We start from the raw sequence: 26,922 nt of genomic DNA on the forward strand, positions 1-26,922 counted from the left end.
AACATTAAATGTAATAAGTAAATATAAATATCCAGAGCTCTATTTTATTTAAGTGCAATACATATATTAAAGTTAACACAGTTTCAATGTGCTAAGTCAGTTTTAAGGGCGTGGCTTGAAGGATTGATAAGGTAGGTTCTCTAGTATCGTTGGGTTAGTCCTGATATAAGTACTTACCTAGCATAAACAAAATATAAGACAATTCACCAATGTAGTATTCGTTAAATCAAATTGAATTTAAAAAAAATTAAGCTTTTCTACCTCTTGATAACGTTAGCTAGTGTCAAGGTTTTTAACCACTTACATATTTGCAGTAATCCTTATAAATAATTCTGTAGTATCAAATAACAGAAAAGCAGGTTACTCGTAAAACCAGGTGTTTGATTCATTCATAAAACCAGTTTGACACGTAACAAAAAATGGCGTCACTACTCATATTGCCGTTTGAAAACAACAGAATTGCTATTGCAAAGAAATAAGGTTGAGAATCGTATTTAGGTGGATTTAAATTGCGAATGTCCTAGCATTTAATTGGTATTATTTTCGTGATTCATCAGTTGAGTTTCTCGCGCGACGAATGACGCTTGTGTAGGTTTTGTTTTTTTTTAAATTTATTATTTTGTAGTAGCAACATGTGCGCGAGTTCAGTCTAAATCGAGTAGTCAAGTGTAATCCGCATGTGGTTTGAATCTATATTTGGTGGAATAAGTGTTGTGATCTGTGCCTGTTTAAATTTGGATTGATTTTCGATTTTGGTGAGTCTTATTTTCAGCCAAATTTGTTTATGCAAGACTTAAATTTTTTTTTTCTAAAAATGTTTATTGCGATTTATATATACATTATGTTGGTAATTGTTATATGCCTATCATTTGAATAAATCCTAATTAAAGGGTGAAACTATTATCAAAGTAGGTAAGTACGATGATGTTGTTTTAAATATGTTTTTATTAAATTTAAAAATTAAAAGTCTAAAGAAAATCTTTCTAGAACATTTATTTGGGGTCAGGGCTTATCTATAGAACAAAATACAGTTGAACTAAGTAAGGTAAGTATTTGTTTATTTTACTTTTTTCCACTACTAATTCTCATAAGTTAAGAAAATCGTTATTTCGTTTTTTAAATTTAGATTTCATGGAAAAAAATAAACTTAACTAAAAAATGCCAAAGCCTAAAAGAATTCAAATGAGAGAAAGCATACCAGTCTGAAGTTTCGTCACCTGAATTCTACCTTTACCTACTGATATACATAAAAAACCACGTCTCTCTCCCGGAGGGGTAGGCAGAGAATAAATCTATCCAGTAACCACGAACCTCCGAAGCTACATCCACAGTCATCACTCTCTTCATGCAAGCTCGTCGGAGCTTACAATCTTATCGGAATTCAATGAAATGTCAATACAAGTGTTTAATTACTGTTTTTCTGATAATTTCACATGATAAATGTTTCCTCTCAATGCTGATAAAGACGTGTGGTTTCCGGTAGAATAGAATAAGACCTTTTCCATCTCTTCCTATAGATGTTGTACGTGGTGATTAAAGATGACTGCTGCAGTTTTTGTTTCAGTCAATATTGTTTGAACATTTGTTAATTGGTAAAAAAAAAATTAAGGTTAATTGAATTGAAAAATAAATAAATACTTTTCTCTTCCCGCGGGAATTTCGGGAAATCCTTTCTAAGTGTAGTATACATATAGACAAACATACATTAAGAACCTCTATGAATACTAAAGATAATGACTCATTACAAAATTTACGTGATATAAACAAACATAGGTACTAGTACTCCATACTAATATTAACTTAAGGTCGAAATTTGCATAACCGCTAATTTGCAAGTTTTATGCCATAATGCACCTAACAGGGGTTACAATAAGGTTGAAATTAGAGCTACATGTCTCAACCTGTGATTTATAAGTCAAAGTTGTGTTAACTGAGTTTTAGCACGAAAATACGATATTAATCTAGCGAGTATCCTATTTCTGTTACTAGCTTCTGTTACTGTTAGTAATTCAAAGAACCATAAAGTAATCATATGTTATTTAAATGTATGTGCCGTGTGGTTCCCGGCACTAAAGATAAGAATCACTGCATGTATTTCTCATGGATGTCGCAAAAGGCGACTAAGACATGCGCAATAAACAAGGGTTTATTAAGGGTAAATTAAATAAATTACAAGTAAATTACATATATAGATATCTATATATATATATTTTCATTTATATTGTTTTCGTTATTTTTAGTTATTGTAAGCACGGGCAACTTTTATTTTATAAAAAACAGATGTAATTTTATGATGGACTTGAGATTCAAATAGTATAACAATAAATCTTTACTTTTTCTCTCTCACATAGAATTACACAGTTAAAAAATATGAAGTAAGATGAACCATGCAGTTACAAAATAATGAACTATGTGCAGTTACAATAATGATGATAGTGAAAAGTTGCTAGCCCGTCGCCTACAAAAGGAATCCCGAGTTTATAAGCCTATCCCTTAGTCGTCTTTTACGACATCCATGGCAAAGATATAGAGAGGTACGGTCGCGTTCATAATTGCAGTCATAGTTCGCTAAACTTTATAGCTTGCAGTCACCGCTATCACTCACACATTCACACAAATAACACAATAACAACAAGCGGTGAACCATTGGGTAACGCGCCATCAAGAAGAGGGTAGTGTAAAAAGTCGACCGGGCAGCGGCCGTCGTTCGCTAATCAACACAGCGACACGCCACACAGTGGAGATCCATGGTGGAACAGTACGAAATAATGGCGTCATACCGACCTGAACATTTGCGGAACAGTTCGACACATCAGTGGTTAACTGTTCGTCGAGTTTGCACCGTGAGGGACTACACCACAGACAGCCAGCAAGAAAGCCGTATTTATCCGAAATAAATAAGCAAAAACGTTTAGAATTTGCTCGGCAGTATTTGGATTTTGACTGGAAAAAAGCGATATTTACGGACGAAAAGTTCGTTTACGTCATCGCAGCACGGTAGGCTTCATTTATGGCGAAGAAATGCAACTCGGTATGAAGAAAAAAATATTATGCCAAATATGGAGTCTGGACGCATATCTGTAAATATGTGGCGCTGGATGAGTGCTGCTGGACCTGGGGATCAGGTGTGGATAGCAGGACGCGGTACAGCTGCTCATTATGTGCAAGTGCTGGAAGAAACCATGTTACCAACTGTGCGGTGTATTTATCCGATTGATGATATGCCAACAATATCATTTGTGCAAGACAACTGCCCTGTGCATCGAGTCCATATAGTGCGTGAAAGGTTCTGCCAGTTTATATTAAAATTACTAATTACTTAGATAGTATTTTAAGGACAGCTTCAATATCTTTTCTTTATGAAAACGAATAATTAAGCTGTAACCTTAATAACAGGAGATAAGTAGATGATACAATTAGTGTAATATGCTGTATGTATAGCTTTATATAATCATCAATATGTAAACAAAACTATAGGTAAACTGTTTCAATAAAATTTACTAATTTTAATTATTTAATGTTTTATTTTGCTCCCTCTTGTTTAATATTTCTTGCTGATTTCCGTGTTTGAAGACACGGGTATTGTAATTCTTAGATATCAGTAAGTTAGTTAGTCAGTCAGTTACTTAGTTCAAATGGCACCTTGAAACATTAAAAATTGTAAGTAACAGTAAATTTTTTTTTTTGATTGACAAAAAGAAATTCCTTGAATAACTTCGGAATCCAAGTAACGCTAGTAACTAGAATAACCGAGTGTGAGCAAGCGAGATTATCTAATATATCTTAGATCTCACTTGCTCACACGAAGTAATAAAATTGCTACCCAATAACTTTCAAAGGAACCACTACCTATGTTAGGGTCGTGTTCAGACAAACTTTCAACCTTATTGAAATGATATAAGTCTGGCAGTCGCAGGCTTCCCTCTATAGGCAAATCTTATGCAAATAATGAGAGACGACGATATCTCGATCGACAATTATCGGGCCCAGTTCGGCCATCGTTGATTACCGTCTCTTTCTGTTTTGTTATGTTATATGTCATAGAATAATAAACTGTTTTACTTAGTAATCATTGGTATTAAAGACCGTATTCATTTGATGGAATATTTATTCTTTTTAATTATGCATGTGTGTGTGTATCTTGTGGAACCACAGTGCACGCTATTTTAACCCGTAAGAATTTTAAAAGTATGACTGCAGATATGAACGCGATCGTACCTACTATTCTAAAGAAACGGAAACCTCTCGGCACTTATTTAAGATAAAGAAAACAATATCTAGATAACTGCCGTGCCAAATCAAGACATTTACTGCGTGTCTGAATAAACATTAAGAAATGCTTGCGCTAGCCCACCCTGCTTTATCTACGCCCCGAGGCCGTTGCATCACGACACGACAATGCTTAATAAGGAAATAGCCCACCCCAGTTTATGCAAGTAGCCTAAGGGTTATATCTACGTAGTGTTTAATTTGCTAACCGATACTCTTACGGTGAGGGAAAACATCGTGAGGAAACCTGCACATTGAGGCAGCTTGATGTGCAACCATGTTGGTAAGGTTTCCCCTGTACGGTTGCGGAGGTCAGAAAGGAGTCACTGCATCAAAAAGATGACATATACGCAATTCGCATGTCAAACCCTTTAAGTACCGACCTACTAGGTAAGTATTTCCACACCATAAAATATCTTCGATCTGTGATACTATCTCATTTTATATTTCGAAGCCTTGTCCAAACATAGCTTTTTAAAATGGCAACATTACATCAACTGAATTATGTCAATAGTGATGTGATGTAATAATCGTGTTATCGATTATATCGGTTACGTCATAACAATGCAAATTGTATTTTGTACTTGTAGTTTGTGTTCCATCATCATGCAAACAATGATTTTTATTACCTGGATGGGTTTATGCAGTATGCACAATATAAATATTTTTTTCAAAGTAACTGACTAGGTAACTTACTTTCTTACTTTTTGCTAGTCTTTATAGAGTACTTACATACATATTATTTTTGCAATTTAAAAGACTTTTTTTATTATCTTTGAATTTGAATCTTCATTGATTTATTAACTTTATATAATTGTAAATATATTACCGAATGTACCAAAACAATACTTTCGTGATTTGATTTGATATTTGGTAATTTATTTAAACCTTTTCATTCTAGCCTACTTTGGACCTATTAGTGGTAAAGTGTCTCCAAACGATCGGATTATCGTTAAAATTAGCTTATTTTGTAACAAACCGACCGTTATTCATGATTTTATGTTGAATTTATCAGTTATAGGGCGCCATATACCGCCCACGGAATTTACAGTTACAATGCATTTCGGACACGAATAATTATCCAATTTATTTACATTTAAATTTTGAAGTTCGAATCATTTGGTAAATGCACAGATAATAAAGGAAAAATTCTGAAAGATTGTTAAAAATGTTGACATGTAGATGGTTGCTTTGAGATAATTTGCAGATTATGCTAATAATGCGGTATGGAATGTAATTCCACAACTTCTTTGAAATTTCTTTGAAATCTTTCTTTCTTAAAGCCGTTTATCTGAATAGGGTGAATGTTTGACAGTTATGGTTGACCCGATTTAAGAAATTCCGTTAGGATTTATATTAACATACATTCTAACAGAAACTTTGAAAAGTTAAAAGGTTCAATAAAGGCAACTATATATTTGTCAATACCTTTTGAAACAGCTACTTTCCTTAGCTTTCTAAGCCACTAACAGTAAAGGACAAAAATATATCAGCAAGATATAAAAAATGTGCCAGATCTTTATGCACTACTTATCAAACCGTCACTTTCCAAGCTTAATTTATCGATGTTATTATTGTAAGTGTAGTCATTGCCTATGCCATTTGATCAGCAATTGTTAACGAGGTTTAGGGTCAAAGATAATCGGATAAATAACGACCTGTAATCATTGACAAACGTCTACTTACAAAGTATTATTACTTTCATGCAAAGTAATGGCTTCACATCGAGCATGGAGTGAAAGTCTATGACAATACCACAGACAATAATGATGGGTGTGTTTTATGACATTTGTAGAGGAATGACAGATCTGTACGGAAACGGCGGGAAAGTTTGTTATTGGTTGATCAATCTGTGCTATCGATGAAAGACAGCAGAAACTTGAGCTGCCTTTTATGCAAAGAAAAAGTAGGTATTGCTTTGGAATATTTTTCTTTGCAGTTAACATATATAGTACCTCTTTATCGCTTAAGGGGCAAATAGAGCCAGAAGTCGCAATAATTAGACGCCACGTTAAGGTGAATGGATGAAATTAGATGAAATTAAATATAAAATGTATACATATCTAAACTTTTTTACACTTATCGTATTATTACTTAAAATTGTACCAATACCATTCTCCAAGGAATTTACATATTATTATTTCCTATTATTATTTGCAAGATTGTTTGTTGACTCTATCTACTATTTTTAATTGATACTGACTTGATCTAACCGTGTATGTGAAAAAGGTTTTAAAGATTGTTGAAATTGCTAGCACGAGATTATATTCCAAGTATTGAACATGGCAACCCAGAATAAAAAATGCTAATGAGTTGGCATCTACAAGAAGTGGCGCCGTGTACCGCAAAAATAAAATACCGGCTGGATTACGGTATGCTTGCGACATTCCGGGATCCGGAAATTTATGTTTCGTCACGTTTTTCTTGTGAAAAACCGGTTGAAAGAATTAATTTGACGTAGCGGAATATATGTATGAACATATGTTGTGAAATTATTTACAAAAAAATATGATGCAGCCAGTGTAAATTCTAACGCTACTCTGCCAATCAAATTCAAATAAAACTTATCAAGTTTATAAATTTATTCGTCTCTTTATCTCAGGTTAGACCTAAGCGTCGCCAACAATGCTTAATTTCAATATTGCACCTATGAGGACACTGTATTGGAATTTTTTTTTAAAGGGTGAAAAGTTACCTGCAAATAAATAAATACAAAAGATACTCTTCATTGTCAGAGTGGCAGACTTAAAACACTTGTCCGGAAAAAATATATAAGTTTAAATTTTAAGGTAAAATTTTTTATACTAGTACAACGTAGTTTACCTTGTACTTGTATAAAAATTTAACGTTTCAGAAAGAATATCAAAGCCTCAAAGAATATCTAAAAATAACTAACGCGTATTTAGTAGCATCCCTTGAACATAATAATTCTACTGTAAGCGCAATAAGTAGTTTGTTGTTTTAAGACTGATCGATATCTTAATCGAGCGATTAGCACACGCGTCGCGAGTTCACATCACTATATTTCTACTAGGGTAGGGATGCATGATCAAGAATTCCTTTTTTAATTTTAGTCAAAATAGTAAAAAAAAATAGGTTGATATGTTCATATAATCACGATAGAGCCAGCAGTCTCGCAAAGACTGAAAGGCCGCTTTTCAGGGGTATGGCTTAATGATGTAATTGATAACCAAATAGTGACAGGTTGCCTAAAAGAAGAACTCCAAGTTTATTAGCCGATCCATGGTCTACATTTTTTGGAAAGAGAGGGAGTGCTCTCATTTTATGGAAAAAAATGTGCTAAAGCCAATAGTGTGTCCATATGGTGTCGATAAAGTATCAATGCAATAGTTTTCACTCTAAAATTAACACCAACCTAATATATTTTTATGATAGGGTAATTTTTTTTTGTACGTTTTACTTACACTAAATATATATTTTTAATATATGAGCAATAAAATCGTATAAATTTCCGAGAACAACTTTGACTAATGCAGAAAACCGCTATAAAAAGCTATGAAAATGATTTACATCGTGTAGTCGTGGTTTTACATGCGCCGGCGCCGGCGCCGCGATGATGGCGCCACCGTCTATGTCTGCCCTCGCTAGCCACTTGTTCTATAGAAAACAGAAATAGGTTTCATAGATAAGTAACTCTTTAATTAGTTTATATTAGTTAACAAGTTCTAAGTCTTATTAAATGAAAATTATGTGTACTAAAAAAATATATATATCTACTGATACAGAGACTATATAGATATAGTTTTTAATTAAAGTTGTTGCATAAACCGTCAATATCGATAAAATTTCTTAAAAAAAACCTCTTTAAACTTATACATTTGGCTACACTTATGCGAAAACATGTAAATGGTCTAAAGTAACTTAATGAAATTTTGTATAAGATATAAGACTGTATGTTTTCCAAATAAAATAAATAAATAAAATATATTTCAGCAGGTTTAAGCCACACTTAAAAGAGGTTAAAAGACATTTCCCGTAAGAGTGAACCAGCAGTTAAAACCTCTAGGTACCTACTGGATACAATCGATGCTGGGTGACCCAGGTCATTGAATCAAGGACTGCTGTTGATTTCCGTTTGTCGCAAAGACCTTCATTTGTTATTGCTAACTTTTTTAAAGGAACTTCAGTTAATATGAGTGAAATGATTCAGTAACAATATACTCGTATAATTTATGTGCCGTGTAGTTTCTCCAAATAGAATAGAATAACAAAAATTATATTTCTATGTTTAAGTTTTTGATATATTAACAATTTAGTAAAAACGACCGCGTGGTTCTCGGCACCAATAGGTAAAACGAATAGGACCACCCCATCTCGTTCCCATATATGTCGTAAAAGGTAGATATGATATCCATGCGAAAGAGGTGGTGGTATTATTCTTTTTTCTATTGGTGTCGGGAACCACACGGCACTATATACTAAACACTATCTATATATGTATATATACTTATACTTCTTTTGGAAACAAACCATTTGTCTTCCCAAACTTTGTTGAGAACGTCACTTAGTCCTGGATCTGACGACGAGTTATTTCGTCACATTTGGACTAATGAGCTGTCTAAAAGTGGGACAAATTGGTACCAGTTTTGGAACCAGGAAGCATGGATTAATTGTGGGAACAAAGAGGTTTTGTTGTATGGCGTGACGTGAGACGGAGAATTATGGTCGTAACGAACTTATTTTAGGTTAGGATTTTTTTATAATTAGTTAGACCTTTTGTTCTTAAGACCTTGCCCGTGAATTCGTACGCGTGAAAACGTCTATCGTTACTTATAGTAGTCGTATTTGCGAAAATCTATTATAAAAACATAAAAACAAATTAAAAAATTATAAAAACAGATATATTATTATCCGAGGACAAACTGAAGGTACTGATTTTTCCTATATAATGAGGTACGGGAATTGAAATTTTTATATGGGGATGGAGCTACAACAGCTAGTTTTGAATGAATTTAGCTCAAAATTCTTATTATTAATAATAAGATTTTTTGGAATTCCTACACACGCGTAACCATGGGTTTTAGCATGGTTCTCAAACGTAGCCGATCGTCCACAGTAAAATTAACTTAAGTGACATCTAAAAACAGCGAACAAACTAAGCCAAACTCTATATCCCTTGCGGGCTGGACAGAGCCAATAGTTAAAAAGGACCAGAAACCAAAAAAGTGATGGAATTGTAATGCAAATAGTGACAGGTTGCTAGCCTATTGTCTAAAAGTCCAAATCCCAATTTTGTAATCTTATCCCTTATTCGCTATTTACGACATCCATGGGAAAGATATAGAGTAGTTCTATTCTTAAGTGTCGGAAACCACACGGCATAACAATTAAAGTTATTCGTCCATCAAATAATAAGCTATAAATTCATTAGCGATAACGCTCACTATAAAGACTAGCGACAGGCGTAAGAGGGGTACGGCAAGGGGGTTAGAGGCTAGTTTGTTATAGTTTAGTTACTTTTCTACACAACTAGTACGAGCGACGCCGTTTTTATCGCGCGAAAAACTATCGCTATCCCGTTTCACGTCACAATAAAAAGTGAAACAGCGACAGTTATTCGCGCGTAAATTCAGCGTCGCACGCGTACTAATTAATTTAAACTACTAAGATAGTTTAGTTGTCGTTGGACGATCGGTTTAAATCTGAAATCCGAATAAAGCGAATGAACCCGTTAACTGGCAATGTAAACAATTGGCCAAGTGTGTGTCTGTTCAAACGGGAAGTGCTATTTCCACAGGGCATAGGTGCGAACTGCGAATGCGTTTATTTATGGTGTTGCACTGGGTGAAAAGGTTTACTGTTTGGTGATAGGTTAGCGATACATATAGAGGTAAATGCATATAGGTAGGTACATACATACTTACATATCTATACATATAATAAAACAGTAAAAATATTTTGTTTGTACATTTAGTATTTTTGACTGAAATGGATAGAGGGACACTTAGAATAAATACGAGTAATGAATGCAAATTTTTTTTTTATTTTTTTGTCTGTATGAACACCTGTCTCCGAAAATACTGAACCGATTTACCTAAAACTTTAACGATTGTTTAAACTCAGAAAAACATTTCCATTTTGTTTCATCAAAATCGGTTCACTAAAAAAAAGTTATCGTCATTTGAATGAACTCAAGGCATGAGTTTGCCTGCAAATTAGTTACAAAATTTAAAATTTAAAGTCATTTATCATTGCACGACAGCATTATACCTATAACATATAAATATAAGTGAAAATCAGTTTGATAATATCCTGGTTTTGCCGCACATAACATGCGTAATTCTCACGTCAAAAGATTTTTGGTTTGTTAGTCTACAATTTACGCGGACGAAGTCGCGGGCAACAGCTAGTGTATAATAAAGTTATATGTAGTCAGTTACATATAACTTTATTATACACTAGCTGTTGCTTCTGTACTTCTGTCTGTCTGTACTTGAAACATATCGCCAAAACAGCAATATTCCCCCCCATATTGCTGTTTTGGCGATGAAACAGGAACACAAAAAATATGATTTTTATTTAGAATTTCTGTTCGTCTGTTTGTCTGTGTGTTTGAACTATTATTCTATATGAAATCGGTTATCCTAAGGCTTTGTCTAATCTACAATTAAATGAAGCCGCTGCCAACAGCCAGTAAAAAATAATTGAAGATAAAAAAATTAAGATGGCGAAAATAATTTCCAAGAAGCGTTCTTTTTCTTTTTAGGAAATATCACGGGAGCAAACCCGAAGCTAAATTGTTAATAAAACCATTTTATTTTGTAACAGAAAAATGCTGCAGAACAAACACAGTGCCGTGTTGCCGTGTAGTGCCGTGTGGTTCCCGGCACCAATTCGAAAAAGAATAAGACCAATCCATCTCTTTTCCATGGATGTCGTAAAAGGCGACTAAGGAATAGGCTTACAAACTCGGGATTCCTTTTTTAGGTGATGGTCTAGCAACCTGTCACTATTTGAATCTCAATTCTATCACTAAGCCAAACAGCTGAACGTGGCCTATCAGTCTTTTCAAGACTGTTGGCTCTGTCTACCCGACAAGGGATAGGTATTGACGTGACCGTATGTATGTACAAACACACAACTCTTTGGACAAAAAACATAATAGCTTCCACTATCATCAAGTTTCTTACTTAGTAATTCTAAACACGTATTACACCTTAAGTACACAAACAAAGCATTAATTTCAAAAAAGGTAAGCCATTATGACCTCTTATGACTCAACTGCAAGTGTGGATTGAGAATAAAAATTTAATGTTTTGTTTTAATACAATGTTAAAACAATAATGATTCTAAGTGTTACGTTATTGTGGGAAAGAATGTGTGGATCGCGAGTTGCATTGTAATAAACACTAACACATCACGTCTTCATCCCGTACAGGATAGACAGAGCTTGTGGTTGTATAATAAGACAGAACTTAGATCATATTGATCTGCTTTGACGGCCTCTGTGGCGCAGCGGTAATGCGCTTGTCTGTGTCACTTGTAGGTCCCGGGTTTAAATCCCGGCCTGGGCATGATGAAAAACGAACTTTCTCTAATTGGCCTGGGTATTGGATGTTTGTCTATACAAGTATTTATTATAAAATATAGTATCGTTGAGTTAGTATCTTGTAACACAAGTCTCGAACTTACTTCGAGGCTAAGTCAATATGTGTTATTTGTTATGGTGGTTTAATCAATACTAATATTATAAAGTTTAAGAGTTTGTTTGTTTGAACGTGTAAATCTCAGGAACTATTCCGAATTGAAAAATTATTTTTGCGTCGAAAAGACCATTTATCGAGGAAGGCTTTAGGCTATATAACATCACACTGTAACTATAAGGAGCAAAGAAATAATGGAAAATGTAAAAAAAACGGGGAAAATTATTCATACTAAAGGGCTTCAATGATGCCCAAATAACTATTCTGCGTGGACGAAGTCTCGGGTACAGCTAGTGACTTATATAATGTAAAACTGTATGTAAACAAATAAAGAGAAAAAAAAAAACATTAAGGCCTCCAGATTTCACATTTTTTCTAGAACATACTAGCCAGGCGAAACACCGCGAAAGTATAGGAAGATCGCCGTTTCTTTAATGTCACTATACTTTTAGATTTCTCCGTGATTAAGTTTTTCAACCTGTTAAACTCCTTGATTATACCGCTCTGCTAATGGTTCAGTTAACCGAGCAACGATTAGTGTTGCCGATCTATCGATAGTTTGACTATCGATATGAACTTGGAAATCATTTATTATTTCGATAGGCTTTTAGATATTAGTAATGGTTCAGTTTTATACCGAAGTATCAATATCTCTTTTAGTCGATAATAATTAACAATTTCGATATTGATCTTCAATACCTACTATTTTTAGTTAGTTTAAGCCTGTTGATAGAGCTTTAACCTCATTGCAATTGCTGTCACTACTTTATTATAGGACAAAACTATCGATTTATCGATACAATTGATAGTGGATTATCCAGTGGCAACACTAGCGACGATATGTTGTTGCAATTAATTGATGGGTAGTCATTAATAGTGTTTGTTGTTTCATATGCTATGATTGTACTGTTAGAAAAATTGTTCTCGTGCATTCAAAATAACAACAAATATTTGCGAATGAAATTCTAAGTAGGATTTTTCGAAAACTCATTAATTGGCTAACTTATAAATATTAAAAATTAGATGTTTCTTTATGATATAAGTGTAGGAGTGGACTAAGTGAGGAATTACTTACCGTTATTCCTGCGGGGAAGATAAATAACGGCATTTTTTAGTTTTACGAGCGTGGACTAAGGGATGAAGTCCCATAATTCGTTCATTTCTCAAACACAGTCTTAAATCTACGCCCGTTATCCATAACGTAGGTACAATTAAATCATGAGTTACGAAATCATCATGATTCAGCCCCAGATGTGGGGTATTGTCTAACTCTAATTGGTAACCTTGATGTCTCAGGAGGCAAGAATTCATTGAGGCATGCAAAACAATAGAATGTTATTGTTATAGGTTGCTATAAATTACCCCCTTTCAACCATATATTTACACGAAATGGCTATGACAACGAGATATGTAGTTAATTGAAGCCCTAAAAGACTTAACTATTTTTTAATAAAACACATACACACACATACACATAATCACATCTATATCCCTTGCGGGGTAGACAGAGCCAACAGTCTTGAAAAGACTGATAGGCCACGTTTAGCTGTTTGGCTTTATGATGGAATTGAGATTCAAATAGTGACAGGTTGCTAGCCCATCGCCTAAAAGAAGAATCCCAAGCTTACAAGCCTAGTTATCCCTAAGTCGCCTTTTACGACATCTATGGGAACGAGATGGAGTTGTCCTATTCATTTTTTTATTGGTGCCGGAACCACACGGCACCTTTTATAATAAAAGGTGACCCTAATTTCTATGTATTTCCAATGCACCAGTGAACCCTAACCTCAATTAATAGTGCACTTCCGTCGATGTTAGCATGACAATGAACTTTGAACCAAATTTTTGTGCTAATAAAGATGATCTTCCAACAAGCTGTTATATGGGCGGTCATGATAAACTATCATTAAAAAATGATCTTTATTTCATGGTGTTACGGTTAATTTTGCAGTATGCTTTAAGGTCAAGTATGTTATGGTAATTAGTGCTTATCGCGAGGTAATATTTTATATCGATATTGACTCATAAAACGTCCGCAACGCAGCCCAATATGAGATCAAAGTTGGTTCGAAAAGAAAGTGATAAACACAGATTACAAAAAGTCTACCCCGCCAAGAGGTTGGCCTGAGATTTGGAGATTTATGTGGCGGAAGGAACTCGAAATGTATATTCCAAATCTATCGTTTCTACGAGGTAAAAAATATACATACAAGCTAAAAACAACAATAGTATTTAAATCTTAGGGATTAAGCCTGGAAAAAATATGGTAGTATATTTACTAAAATATCTTATTGATCACATGATATATTAGATTTTTTATTTTTATTTATGAATGTAATAATTATAACCCACTTATTGAACACAGTGAACAGAACATAACTTAATTATAATTACTTCTTATATTATTTAATAATTGAAAAAAAAAAAACGATTCTCAATTATAAACTAAAAAAAAATATCACAATGTTCACACAGGGAGCATTCCCGCGCCGTAGAGTAGAATAGATTTATTTTCAAAATTGGATACAGAGTATCACTTATTGACGTCACATCATTTAGGTAAATCTAATTATAACAACTACGGCTTCCAAAGCGCATGTGTAGAAGAGGCGGCGGAACAAACTACACTGCAGTATTGTAATAGCAATCCTTTTTTACAAACTTGAAATGGAGGCATGAATCTCGTATTTTTTTAGGTTATGAAGTGAATCGGGCCGAACCGGGCTCTATAGCTTTTAGCTACACCTTTTTTAACGAAGTTTGATGAAATATCCTCAATTTTAAAAGTATCAATTATCTGAGTTTCCCATAATTCATCACACAGGCGAAGTTGCGAGCAAAATTTAGTTTTTAAGAATTTAAATAATGATTGAAAGAAAGTATCGAATACGCTGTTGATTGCTGATACAATATGGATGACATTTCCGTTCACCGTATATGTAATGCTCAACTTTCTACCTTCACTTATGTTACTTTGGGAAACAAGACGTATGAAGACAAAATTATATAGGTACAGATTAGTATGTATATAACGAGCTTACATGAAGAGAGTTATGAATGTGGGTGAAACGAGAGAAGTATGCAAGGGTCGTGGTAAGTGGAAAGATGTAGTCAAAACATACACATAATCAAGTTTTTATCCCTTAAGGACAGTATCGCAAAGACTGAAAGCCAATGTTCAGCTGTATGGTTTAAAGATCCTGCCAATGTTTTTAAAAATAAGCACCAAACACCCTCTTTTAATTTTTGAAAGGTTAAAAGGATCTAATCAAAGGATTGTTACGTCACTGTAATTCCGTTTGTAGCAAAACAAACCTACCAAAAGTTAATAAGTTAAAAGTTTTTTTTTGATTTAATCGCGTAATAACGTTGCTCTAGTGTTAATTAAGACAAGCCTATTTTTAGTGTTGATTAATTGGATTGCTTCTTTATTAATGTCATTGTAAAAAAAAAACAAATGTTTACACTGATATGCCATAAATACGTTATGAAGGGGAAAAATAATTAAAGTTTTCAGATTAATGGAATGATTGTCTAGTTTGTAAAAGAAATGCTTCTCTTTCTGCCCATATTATAAAAGCTAAAGACTTATTTACTAGGGATTTGTTACGTCCTGAACTACAAGTAACTTTGTCTATTAACTAATTGTAGTTTATCTAGTTTGCTAGTTTAATGTATTGACATTAAATTTAATAAGTACAATTACTTATAAATTAAGTTAATAAAATTGATTGGAATATCTATTTTCGATTCGCGATTTTAAAGAACTGTGAAATTGAATTGTTAATGTTAACAAGACTATTACTATCAAAAACGTACAAATTGACTTGGAGAATGCAGTATCATTAAATCGTTATTAGTTACTAATTGAAAAGAATAAAATTTTAAACGAATACCATCCCAATTATCAAAGAGATAAAACTCAATGTGCTCTAAAGGTCAGTCGAGTACTTTTCCTGTTAGCATTTGTTTACTAATGGTTTATTTTGTTACAGGTAGCACAACGGATTTGACACCGACGTTGATTGGGATTTACGATTCGTTATTAGAGCCGGGAAAAAGTTTAAGGCCCGAAGAAACTACTTTAGAAACAGCTAAAGACGCAAGAAATGATCCACCAGTAGAAAATAATCTAAAAACAACAATGACTAACGAAATGGATGTAATTGTAGATGAGAAACCTTTAGTCAACCCGTCTAAATTAGCTGGAAGTGTCAAGCTCCCAATAGCAACAGTAAACAAAAGTTCTTTGTATAATAATCGAACTAAAAGTGATAAAAATGGTGCTAGTGAAGTGTTTGTTAACTCCAGTGAAAGTAAAGACAGAATATTACATAGAAGTTTAAGAGAAACCAAATCTGAGACGTCAACGTTTGATAATCTTTCGCCTAACGTGAGAAGGATGATATCAAGTGCGACAGAGACAACAGCATTAAAGTTTCAGAAGAAAACAGTAGGAGGTGGCAAATCATCAACCAGATATAAATCTAATATTCCTTTAGTAGGCGCGACTTCAAAAATATCACAATCGGGCGTAGAAATTCTGCCTTCAGTAGAAATTTATGATCAACCGTGCGATATCAGATCTCAGAACAAAGTGAAACTAGATAAACAATCTCCTACGAAAATACCTGGACTAAAACCAAAATTCAAAGTTGATGAAGAGACTTGCTACGATGTCCCAACGAACAATTGCCCCATTATATATGACGTTCCAGTAGTAGCTAGTAAAACTGCATTTGAGTCATTATCTTTACCTTACATAGACCAATCTATCGAACTTTCTATATCATCGAATGATAGAGAATTCGATATTAAATTATCATCGAAAGAAAATTCGCCACAGAAACCTGAGCCTAAAAGTTTGACACCAGAGGCATCACCAGCGAAATTTCCAAAAACGCTTAATGGCACAAACAGTTTATGTCGAAAAGATTTTACGAGAACCGAAAGTCCGGCTAAACAGCTATCCAAATCTGGTCCTTACCCCGAAGTGGTAGGGTCGACAGGGAATTTGAAGACATTCGTGAATCCGGAGAAGGATTTGAAACTAAATCCACCAGCGGCGGAGGTTCCTCGGCCTTTATCGATGAGTTCTATAGCATCTTCAAGTTCTACATCGAGTAGTGGAGTTCAGAATAAAGGTGGAGTGAATTCCGCATATTTGGCATCAATAGAAAGTCTTGACGATCATAGCGATGCTGACATGATTTCGGCAAATGGTAGCAACAACTTTGTCAACAACGCTGGTATCTTGAATACGAGTGTATCTGAAGAAGGGAACTCCGAAACTATTCCAAGTAAGTTGTTATATACATACATACATACATATGATCACATGTCCATATCCCTTGCAGGTTAGAAATACATACATACATATGTCACGTCTATATCCCTTACGGGGTAGACAGAGCCAACAGTTGCAGGTTAGACAGAGCCTTCAAAAGACAGATAGGCCATATCAGAGATTTAGCTTAATGATAGAATTGAGATTCAAATGGTGACAGTTTGATAGCTCATCGCCTACATAAAGAATTCCAAGTTTATAAGCTTATCCTTTAGTTGCTTTTTACGACATCCATGGGAAAGAGATGGAGTGGTCCTATTCTTTTCATATTGATACTGGGAACCACACGGCACTAAGTAAGTTGTTGATTTGTTTTCATGACGTATTGTATTTTAATGAAGGCAATTACGTGGAATGATTCATGGATGGTAGTTTCCACAAATCATCAACATAATATCATTTTTTTCCATCTCTTCAGAAATAAGCCTACATTAATATAGTCACGTCCACAACCCTTGCGGGGTAGACAGAGCCAACAGTCTGACAGATAAGACTGACAGGCCACGTTCAGCTGTTTGGCTTAATGATGGTATTGAGATTCAAATAGTTTAGTAATATCAGTATTTTCAAGACTGTTTGCTCTGTCTATCCCGCAAGGAATATAGAAGTGAATATTCACGTCTATATATATTCCTTGCGGGGTATTCAGTAGAAGTAGAAGGTTTAATTATAAGTTGTGTTGATGTCATTAAGTGATATCTTGTATCCTGTTTTGAAAATCAATCATTTTTTTTTTATCCTACAGGACAGCAAGGCGAAGCTCCCGGCTTATCCCAATTGGAAAGAGTCTGCGCGGAAATAGTCCAGACTGAGAACGTTTACGTTGAAGATCTGCGCCAGGTTGTTGAGGTAAGTTATATATTATATATACATACATACAGTCATACATACATACATACATACATACATATAACGTCTATATCCTGCTGCTGGACTGTCGCCTAAAAGAAAAATCCCAAGTTTATAAGCCTATCCTTTAATCGCCTTTTACGACATCCACGGGGAAAGAGATGGAGTGGTCCTATTCTTTTTTTTATTGGTGCCGGGATCCACACGGCACCGGCGGTTCTATTCCTGGTAGTAAATTTATATTTTTCACAACGTAAGGGCATAACTTACATGCATTATGGAATGCAAGGAAGAGGGCCGGTTTAGATTCATTTCTGAAAATTTAAAAGCATTTTGCTTTACGTAATTTTAACTGTAACAATTTTAAAATAATCTTAGTTTTAGTTTTCACTTCCTCAGTCTTTGAACCACCGGACACCGTGAGTTTTGTCCGACATTTGTAAACCTATGAGCGGCTGAGCAGACGAGATACTTTTAGATGTCAAATCATTTAAAAAATAAGCCACATGGTTGATTATACTAAATGGATATAATGTATTACCAATATTCGGGTTTTTAACAGATCGTGAAAGAGGCGTGATTTTATGTATGTATGTTGTTTCTTAGATTTCCCGAAATTTCCACGGGAGCGGAAAAACGGGTCATTGTTCATAAGAATTTGCGGGCAAAAGTTATCCAAAGCACGCCTCAAGCCTTTATGAGCACTGAGAAGAACATAGATACCTTTCATCCAGAAAAAAAACTGTTAAGGTAGTATTTGCGTTAAACAACAATGTCCATAAGCGAAGTCGCGGGCAACAGCTAGTAAATATGTAAATTTATAAATAAGCTTTTTAGGGCTTCGTTCCCGTAAAATTATGTTTCTAATTGAAAAATTTATAAGTCAACTCTTTGTCATTTTTGTTCTATTATCAAAATGGATTAAACAAGCTACGCTGTGTTTAAACTTTAGTAGCGAGTCTGCCCGCACTCGTAGTTACGCAAATCCATTTAAAAGGATCTCTTTGTAATAAGATTCGTTAGTTATTTCGGTGTTTCAGTTAGCACAATGCATTTTCAGTTTGACATTTGTCAAAAAATTTGGGTCACAAGTTTCCTTTATTTCAAAGTACTTTTAAATAGACTTCAATGAGGCGGTCTTAAATCAAAATATTTTTAAGTTAGTACTTTATTCCTTCGGAATAGAAGATATCATGGTATACGAAGGTGGTATTAGGTTCTCTTTATTGTGATTTGTAACTCAGAGTACTATTATAGTAAATTCTTTAGAAGTTTAGAAGATTTCTCTTCCTATATATAACACGGAAAAAAAATTACGCGTACAATCGCCATATAGTTTACAATGTTCGTATTGTACACATATCTATGGTTTCTCTGAAGAAAGCGTGGTCAAAATGCTTTGTAATCCTTGGCACCATTTTACCTTAAAACCGTTAAACACCCTTGCGTGTTGCCTCGGATAAGGTTCATTTAGTATTCACTGGGTCAGTAGGTGGTTGCTAACTGAGACTTAACTCGTAAACTTCGATGTTTAGAGCGACTCAAAAACATCTAACCCGCGGTTCCCCAGGCATAACACCTAGCCTGGCGAAGATCTGCACCTTTGAAGCGGTCGAGCCAGGAACATTTAGAATTTGCACGGGCTTTTAAATCTATACTAATATTATAAAGCTGAAGAGTTTGTTTGTTTGAACGCGCTAATCTCAAGAACTACTGGTTCGAATTGAAAAATTCTCTGTTGAATAGACCATTTATGGAGGAAGGCTTTAGGCTACATAATATCACGCTGCAACTTTTAGGAGCGAAGAAATAATGGAAAATGTGAAAAAAAAACGGGGAAAATTATTCATCCTTGAGGGATCCTTCAATGATGCCCAAGATAACTATTCCACGCGGAAGAAGTCGCTGGCACTGCTAGTTTTTAATATACGAACTATGATCACGTGTTTATTCCTTAAGCAGAAGACATAGCCAACAGTCTGGTAAAGACTGAAAGACCACGTACAGCTGTACGGGTTTTTGATAGGTTTAGGATTTAAATAGTTACAGGTTGCTAGTCTATCGCCTAAAGGAAGAATCCCAAGTTATATATTATAAAACCCTTAAGTTATTTCCCTTTGTTAATGTCATAATTGCGTTACAAACATAATAAAGATTTGCATGGCATATCGGTGCATCGGAAAAGTAGGTCGTTAGGTCGCACGCCAACTCGGCAGAGATGGTCTTGATAGACGCACGACTCGGGAACCGCGGAATTGCGACACGACACGACGCGAATATATACCTTTAGGATTTGCATGGCGTTCTAAATTATGAATAAACATACCTATCGTCACGTCTGTATACAAAACAGTCTCATTAAGACTGAAAGGCTACGTTCAGCTGATGGAAAGAGATTCAAATAGTGACAAGGTGCTAGCCCAACAATAAAAAAAAATTATTAGCCTTTTATTGATTTTTACACGTGAAGAGACCGGGTGACGGGTGCCGTGTGGTTCTTGGCACCAATATACAAAAAGAAAAAGACCACTTCATCATTTTCCCATGGATGTAATCTAATGTTTGCCCGCGATTATCTTGCGTTTTGCGGAACCGATGTTGATGCGGTTTTTCAGAAAGTCTTCTCTTCAGTCTATCTTAAGGTGTCTGCTCTCTCTCTCTGTGTTTTAAGAATCCGATAATCCCTACTGGAGCCAAGCTTGAGGTAACAGTCTAGTTCACACTAAAACATTAAACAAGACTTTTTAAATAAGGTTTATTTTAGGTTTAAGGTATAGGTACTACGTTTCGTACCTAAATCTCATCTTGTAAACGTTAATTAATTAAGTCCATATCGTAATAGAATTAATTAAAACGAATCCGTAATAAACTAATCAACTTCAATGATACCTACTAATAAAATAGTAATTTGGTGGAGTAATTGGCTAAGTTTGTTTTTTGTAATCATTATATGTCATTTCTATTTTTATTTGATAAAACTACGATTAGTATTATTTTCTAAATTCTTACATCTTAATAATTATATAAAAGAGGACACTAACTGACTGACTTATCAACGTATCTAGGTTATTAAATGTATCCTTGTCGGGTTTTAGATTTGGCGAAAATCGGAGTGGGCAAAACGGGCTTTCTCTTATTACGCGAGCTGAGTTCCTTTAGTCATCGATAAATCTATGGGATATCATTAGCGTTTTTTTATTTAGATAAAAAATAATAAAATTTATATTTAAGAAAAGTTAACTTAGGGATTTTTTTTGATAAGACTTTTTATAGAACATACAGTGTTACTTACATACCTATAGCTTATACGGTGCGATAGTTTTAAACTTTAACACTCCTCTTTTTCCACTAGGGGTTAAACCGTGTGACGTTTGATTGATCTTGGTCACGTCACGATTCACCAAGTAAGCGTTGACATTGCTGAATAATGCAAAAATTATAATGAGTAACGTGAGCGATGATCGTGGGATTCAGCCAATAGTTATCCTGGAAGTAGGGTCTAAACAGACGTTAACGGATTTAAGGATTTATTACTTAATCAATAAGGTCGATTTTGGATTGGTTTCAAACAGTTATACCACAGACATAGGTTTAGTTAGACCTTGTTAGTGTTTAAGTTCGCGTTTTCGGCGGAACACGGGTGACAAATCGACATACATTTTGTAGATACACTTCAATGTTAATGGATGGGATAATGATGAGAATTGGACCTATTTTATGAATTGTTTTATTTGACATCTGTAGCAATTCTCATGACATGACTTCAAGGTCGAGCTTAACTAGACAGCTGTTACTGAGAGTGACATTAAAGCCATCGCCATAAAGAAACAGGATCTAGATTTTCCTACTATCAAACGAGCTATATTTGTACATGTTTAACTTGTGCTTTCGAAAACGGCTATAACGATTTTGTAAAAATTTTAGATATTTAACACTGGGGTGAAATTCCGATCTAGCTGTGCCCCTCATCTAGGAAAGTTCGCTTTTACCATTTTTTTACCCAAAATCATTTTCTCATGTAAGATAGTGTTAAGACAGTGGTAATTATTATTATGCGGTATTTTTGATGTCATTTGATAACTGTGGTTTTTATGATTCTAATAAAAACACAGGTCACCCAAGTACTTTAAATGTATTCATTTGACACCAAAATAAATAAAAGAACGCTCGACGCTCTAGATTTTCTTACAGCGGGCAGACAGGCGGTATCTATCTAGATTCATGTCTGTGAAACTAACGGTGTTTCCCCATATGGGGTTGGTTGTAGGGTGACCATTATAAAGTTATTTATGGTACGGCGTTTAGGTTTTTATCAGTTCGTAGTAAATGTGCGCAGATATGTTTGGCTTTAAAAGGAAAAGTTTTCTAGGCTGCATTAGTTGGATCAGGATACCGGCAGTGACATATTTCTGGTTAAACAGAAAGTAGCAAAAATACAGCGTAAAATTATAATAACATCGGATTTATCAAAACGATGTAAACAATTTTTTTTTGCCGAAGAGCATCTCACAAATTTTCACAATTCCTCAATTTTAGATAAATATTTAAGTAAGTAATTTATTTATTTTATTTTGTTGAAACCAAATATTGACAAGTATGAAGTTATTTTCTTTTAATTTAATAAAAAAAAATTGACATAATAATGTCATCATTTTATTATGAATTAATTAACTTGACTTAAGTGACTTGCGTGTAATTTTATAATAATTTGCACGAAGATAGAATAGAAGAATAGAATAAAATATTTTACAGGTTTACAAAACGTATTTTCTCCCGGTCAGCCATTAATTATAATTAATATTTTATTCTATTCTATTCTATCTTCGTGATGTAAGTTCCGGTTACATCATCAAGAGGATCTTAGGATATGATCCAGGATTGGGCGAGTCAGGTTTTTACACGAATCGACTTTCGTCTGACCTCCGCAACCTTTCCAGGGGAACCTGACCCATGTTGGATCACGGTTACACATCCAGTTGCCTGAATGTTTAGGTTTACTTTTTACGTTTCCCTTATCGTAAGAACCGTGAATGATTCGCCAAACGTATACACAAAAATTATAACTTAGTATTTCGTTTAGAAAGAAAAATACCATAACTTAACTTTCTTTTTTCATAGACCACAGATAAAATATAATCATGTTAGACATCTATAACCATGGAGTACCCACGTCCGGTATCTATTTTTACCGCTCACCCACGCGGCCAGTTCTGTCGTTATAAATAACGCAACATACATACAAACCCATTGAGTTACTCGTAGATAAAAAGGTACGATCTTTGTATGTTCATATTTTACTTCCAACTGTTAAATGGCTTCATAAGTATTTGTTTTCTAATAAAAAGCTTGAATTTTATTCGTGTTTTTGTTAAGTGTTATAACTTTTTCTGTGATAATGTATCTGGATGTTAGTAATTTGTCCAGAATTACATACATTTATACATTTTATCATGTCTATATCCTTTGCGGGGTAGACAGATACAATTGTCTTGCCTTCAGCAATATTGAAATTTTATAAGCATATCCCTTAGTCGTATTGTAATGGTAAGTATTTTATTGTGCTTGTGGGCTATAACTTGTGACTATCACTTCCGAATCGACTGATCATTTGACGTATGTACTCTCTATATATTTATGTTTGGTACAAAATATGACCTTGAGCGGGTAGCCTAAATACTTTGTTTTATTTTAAAGCTGCGTATGAATTATATTCGCAGTTGATCAGGAAGCTATCGAATTAACGTTAAGATGAGAATAAAGAAGGTACAGACGGAATTAATATCCATCTGTTTTTCAAAATAAATACAGAAAAGCAGGCAAATGAAAAAAAAAATTCAATACTATGGAAACAATTCTAATTTGACGGCCTCTGTGGCGCAGCGGTAGTGCGCTTGTCTGTGACACCGGAGGTCCCGGGTTTGAATCCCGACCAAGGCATGATGGGAAACGAACTTTCTCCGGTTGACCTGGGTCTTGGATGTTTATGTATATAAGTTTTATTATAAAATATAGTATCGTTGAGTTACTTCGATTCTAACTCAATCTGTGTAATATGTCTCGTAAATATTTATTTATTTATTTAATCACATAGCCGTGTCTAATGATGTCTTCATTTGTTTTTAATTTCTCTCCCCACTTTTTCTAATTCTCGGCTTTCCCGGTAAATAAAAAAACTCTGATAGTACCTACCGACAGAAGAGAAAATTTAAATATTAAATGGAACTGACAAATATTTTTTTTTAAACTGTCAAAGTTAAGTCTTACGAATATTCGATCAGGTGAAGTTAACGCGAGTTTAATATTTTTAACCAACATCAAAATTGCACAACGCTGCTAAATAAGTTTTCACTTCAAAAATCGCTAACTCTCATGACTTATAAACAAAATGCATCAACTGCGCTCAATGCGCGGGCGTGATTCACGTTATTCAAACGAGCACGTGGGTTTGATGAATTACAATGATGAATAAGTGCAGGTATATCAGTACGGCCAACCGCACATCAGGTTACCCTTTACGATACCCTATGCTATAGTACTACCACGATTATAAGTCAATATTGGACCGCGCAGAATAGCGCGCGCAACCTATCGCCGAATTAAACAAAATGAAAACACATTAAAATAACGACTATATTACAAGGGCATTAAACTTGAAATCCATCTCACGTATACTAGTTTTAGGGTTGGCAAATGGCGCGCTCGGGCTCGATCGCTCTCATATTTTCGCGCCATAAATAAATTGTATTTCTGCGCATGCACATCGGTGTGACTTTTAAAAGAGAAAATACTGAAATAGAGGCGAAATCTCAGTCCTTTGTGTAGTTTGATGTCCTGTTGACTGTACTTACCGTATCAGTAGGTTGATAAAAATGGAGCATTGCGATATGATGGAGTGGCGTTGCAATTTGATGGATGGTGCCAAACAACGCTTTCTCGTTGTCACACTCGCGGAGAGAGGTTTAGATACTTACATACATACACATTCACGTCTTTATCCTTTACAAAGTTGACAGAGCATACTGTCTAGAAAAGACTAGAAGGCCACGTTCTGCTGTATTGGTAAACGATGCAATTGAGAGTCAGAAAGTGACAGGTTTCTGGTCCATTGTCTGAAAGAAGAATCCCGAATTTATTAGCCATTCTCTTGGTTCGCTTTTGCAATTTTCTCGAGAAGAGAATGATTTGGTACACACAAAAATTCTTCTTTAGGCGATGGGCTAGCAACCTGCTATTTGAATTTAATTCCATTATAAAGCAAAGCCAAGCTGACGGACGTGACGTTTCAGTCGTTTCAAGACTCTAGGTTTTGTCTAACCCGTAAGGTATTGTACTTCTTCAAGACTATTGGTTTTTCTACTCCGTTTGATGTATGACTTGATAGGCGCAAAGAAATAGGCCAGAATTTTAGGAGTAACATAGGCTATATATTTATAATCATAATTCCCAAGGAAACGAAGTCCCGGGCCGAACCTAGTATAAAGAGAAACTAAAATGTATCTTAAGTTCCTTCCTGTCACATATAGACGCGTGCGTAACATTGACAATGACAGTGGACGAACCGGGGTCTGGAGAGGAGAGGGGAGGGGGGGGGGGGGGAATGTATGGACTAGACACTAGACTATTGTTTACTTTGTGCCTCGTTTGGTCAACTTGATCGCTACAGGATAGTGGAGTGACTTTTCTTAATTGGTTAAGGTTTCCAGCATTCTAATTTAAATGCAAGTATTAAAACAAACCTTTTTTTTTGTTTGACTATAGAGTTTTTTATTTATGATGATAGAAGTCTCTCCTGGCCTTATCACTATGCTTCGGAACCTGGGGTTTGCCGAAGATTCACTTGACTTAGTCAATTCAATGGATCAGGCACAAATTGTTACAGAACAGAGGGAATGTATAAAACTGATTTGGAAAATTAGGATAGGATCATCATTAGGATGATAAAATTTCGCCCTAAATATATTATAGCCAGTAGTAGGAAATCCCTAAAGAGGAGGCGAAGGCCTTGTTACTTTTACCGAAATTGACGGGAAGTGACTGAGTTTTCGATTGCATTCTCATCTGTCGGTTTCTTAAACTCGTGGTTCTCACAACTTATAAATGTTTCCTTTGTGTCAGTAGCAAATTACTAAGTTAACATTCAAAATTCAATTTCAACATTTTTATTCATTATTATATGGACGAGAGAGAGCCTTAAGAGCAGTCTACTGGCACTTTCGAACGCAACTTCAATAGAGACATTTATAAATAAAATAACTTCGTGCCAGTATTAAGCTTCTAAGTTTAAACTACTAGCACGTTCCAACGCAACTCCAATAGAGACATTAATAAATTATTAAATTACTTTCCTTCGTGCCAGTCGCTACTAAATGCTAGCTACTAAATAAAAAGCTACTGGCGCGTTCAAACGCAGCACAAACAGAGTCATTCATATAAATGTAATATCACGACAACTATTGTGTTGTAGTTAAGTTTCTTATTGTTGTTACATCGCTATGAGCTACTTTGTAGTCAGGTACTTGCTTTGATGTTTTATTCAACGTTTCCTTTGCTGCAGTGTAGATTGAGATTTATTAACTGAGTCAGTCTATCGGCCGAAAAGCTTACGTTTTAGATTAATAAGTAAGGACTATGTTACTACTTGTGTTGTTACTAGTGTTTATCATTCCTATATTTATATATATTGTGCATATGAATTGATTAATATATAAATTAGAAAGAGGTACATCCGTTACATTTGTTTAAACGCATACAAAAAGACTACTTACTATTTGTCACTAGAGACTTCTTTTTGTT

General features: G+C 34.7%; 1 protein-coding gene across 2 annotated transcripts in view; it reads left to right on the top strand.

The window, feature by feature from the left end:
• Positions 1–26,922, top strand: part of LOC106140763 (putative uncharacterized protein DDB_G0282133) — a 71,093-nt gene that overhangs the window by 25,739 nt on the left and 18,432 nt on the right. Inside the window, exons 1-3 of one of the 2 annotated variants that reach the window (XM_060951998.1) lie at positions 596–755; positions 15,929–17,233; positions 18,026–18,129. In XM_060951998.1, the coding sequence (XP_060807981.1) occupies positions 16,078–17,233; positions 18,026–18,129 (1,260 nt within the window). In that variant the 5' untranslated portion in view covers positions 596–755; positions 15,929–16,077. Of the gene's footprint in view, positions 1–595; positions 756–15,928; positions 17,234–18,025; positions 18,130–26,922 lie in introns of those variants that run through there. The other variant, XM_013342399.2, reaches the window with a different exon arrangement.

The sequence above is a fragment of the Amyelois transitella genome, chromosome 27 (genome assembly GCF_032362555.1).
Source record: "Amyelois transitella isolate CPQ chromosome 27, ilAmyTran1.1, whole genome shotgun sequence".
Lineage (NCBI taxonomy): Eukaryota > Metazoa > Arthropoda > Insecta > Lepidoptera > Pyralidae > Amyelois > Amyelois transitella.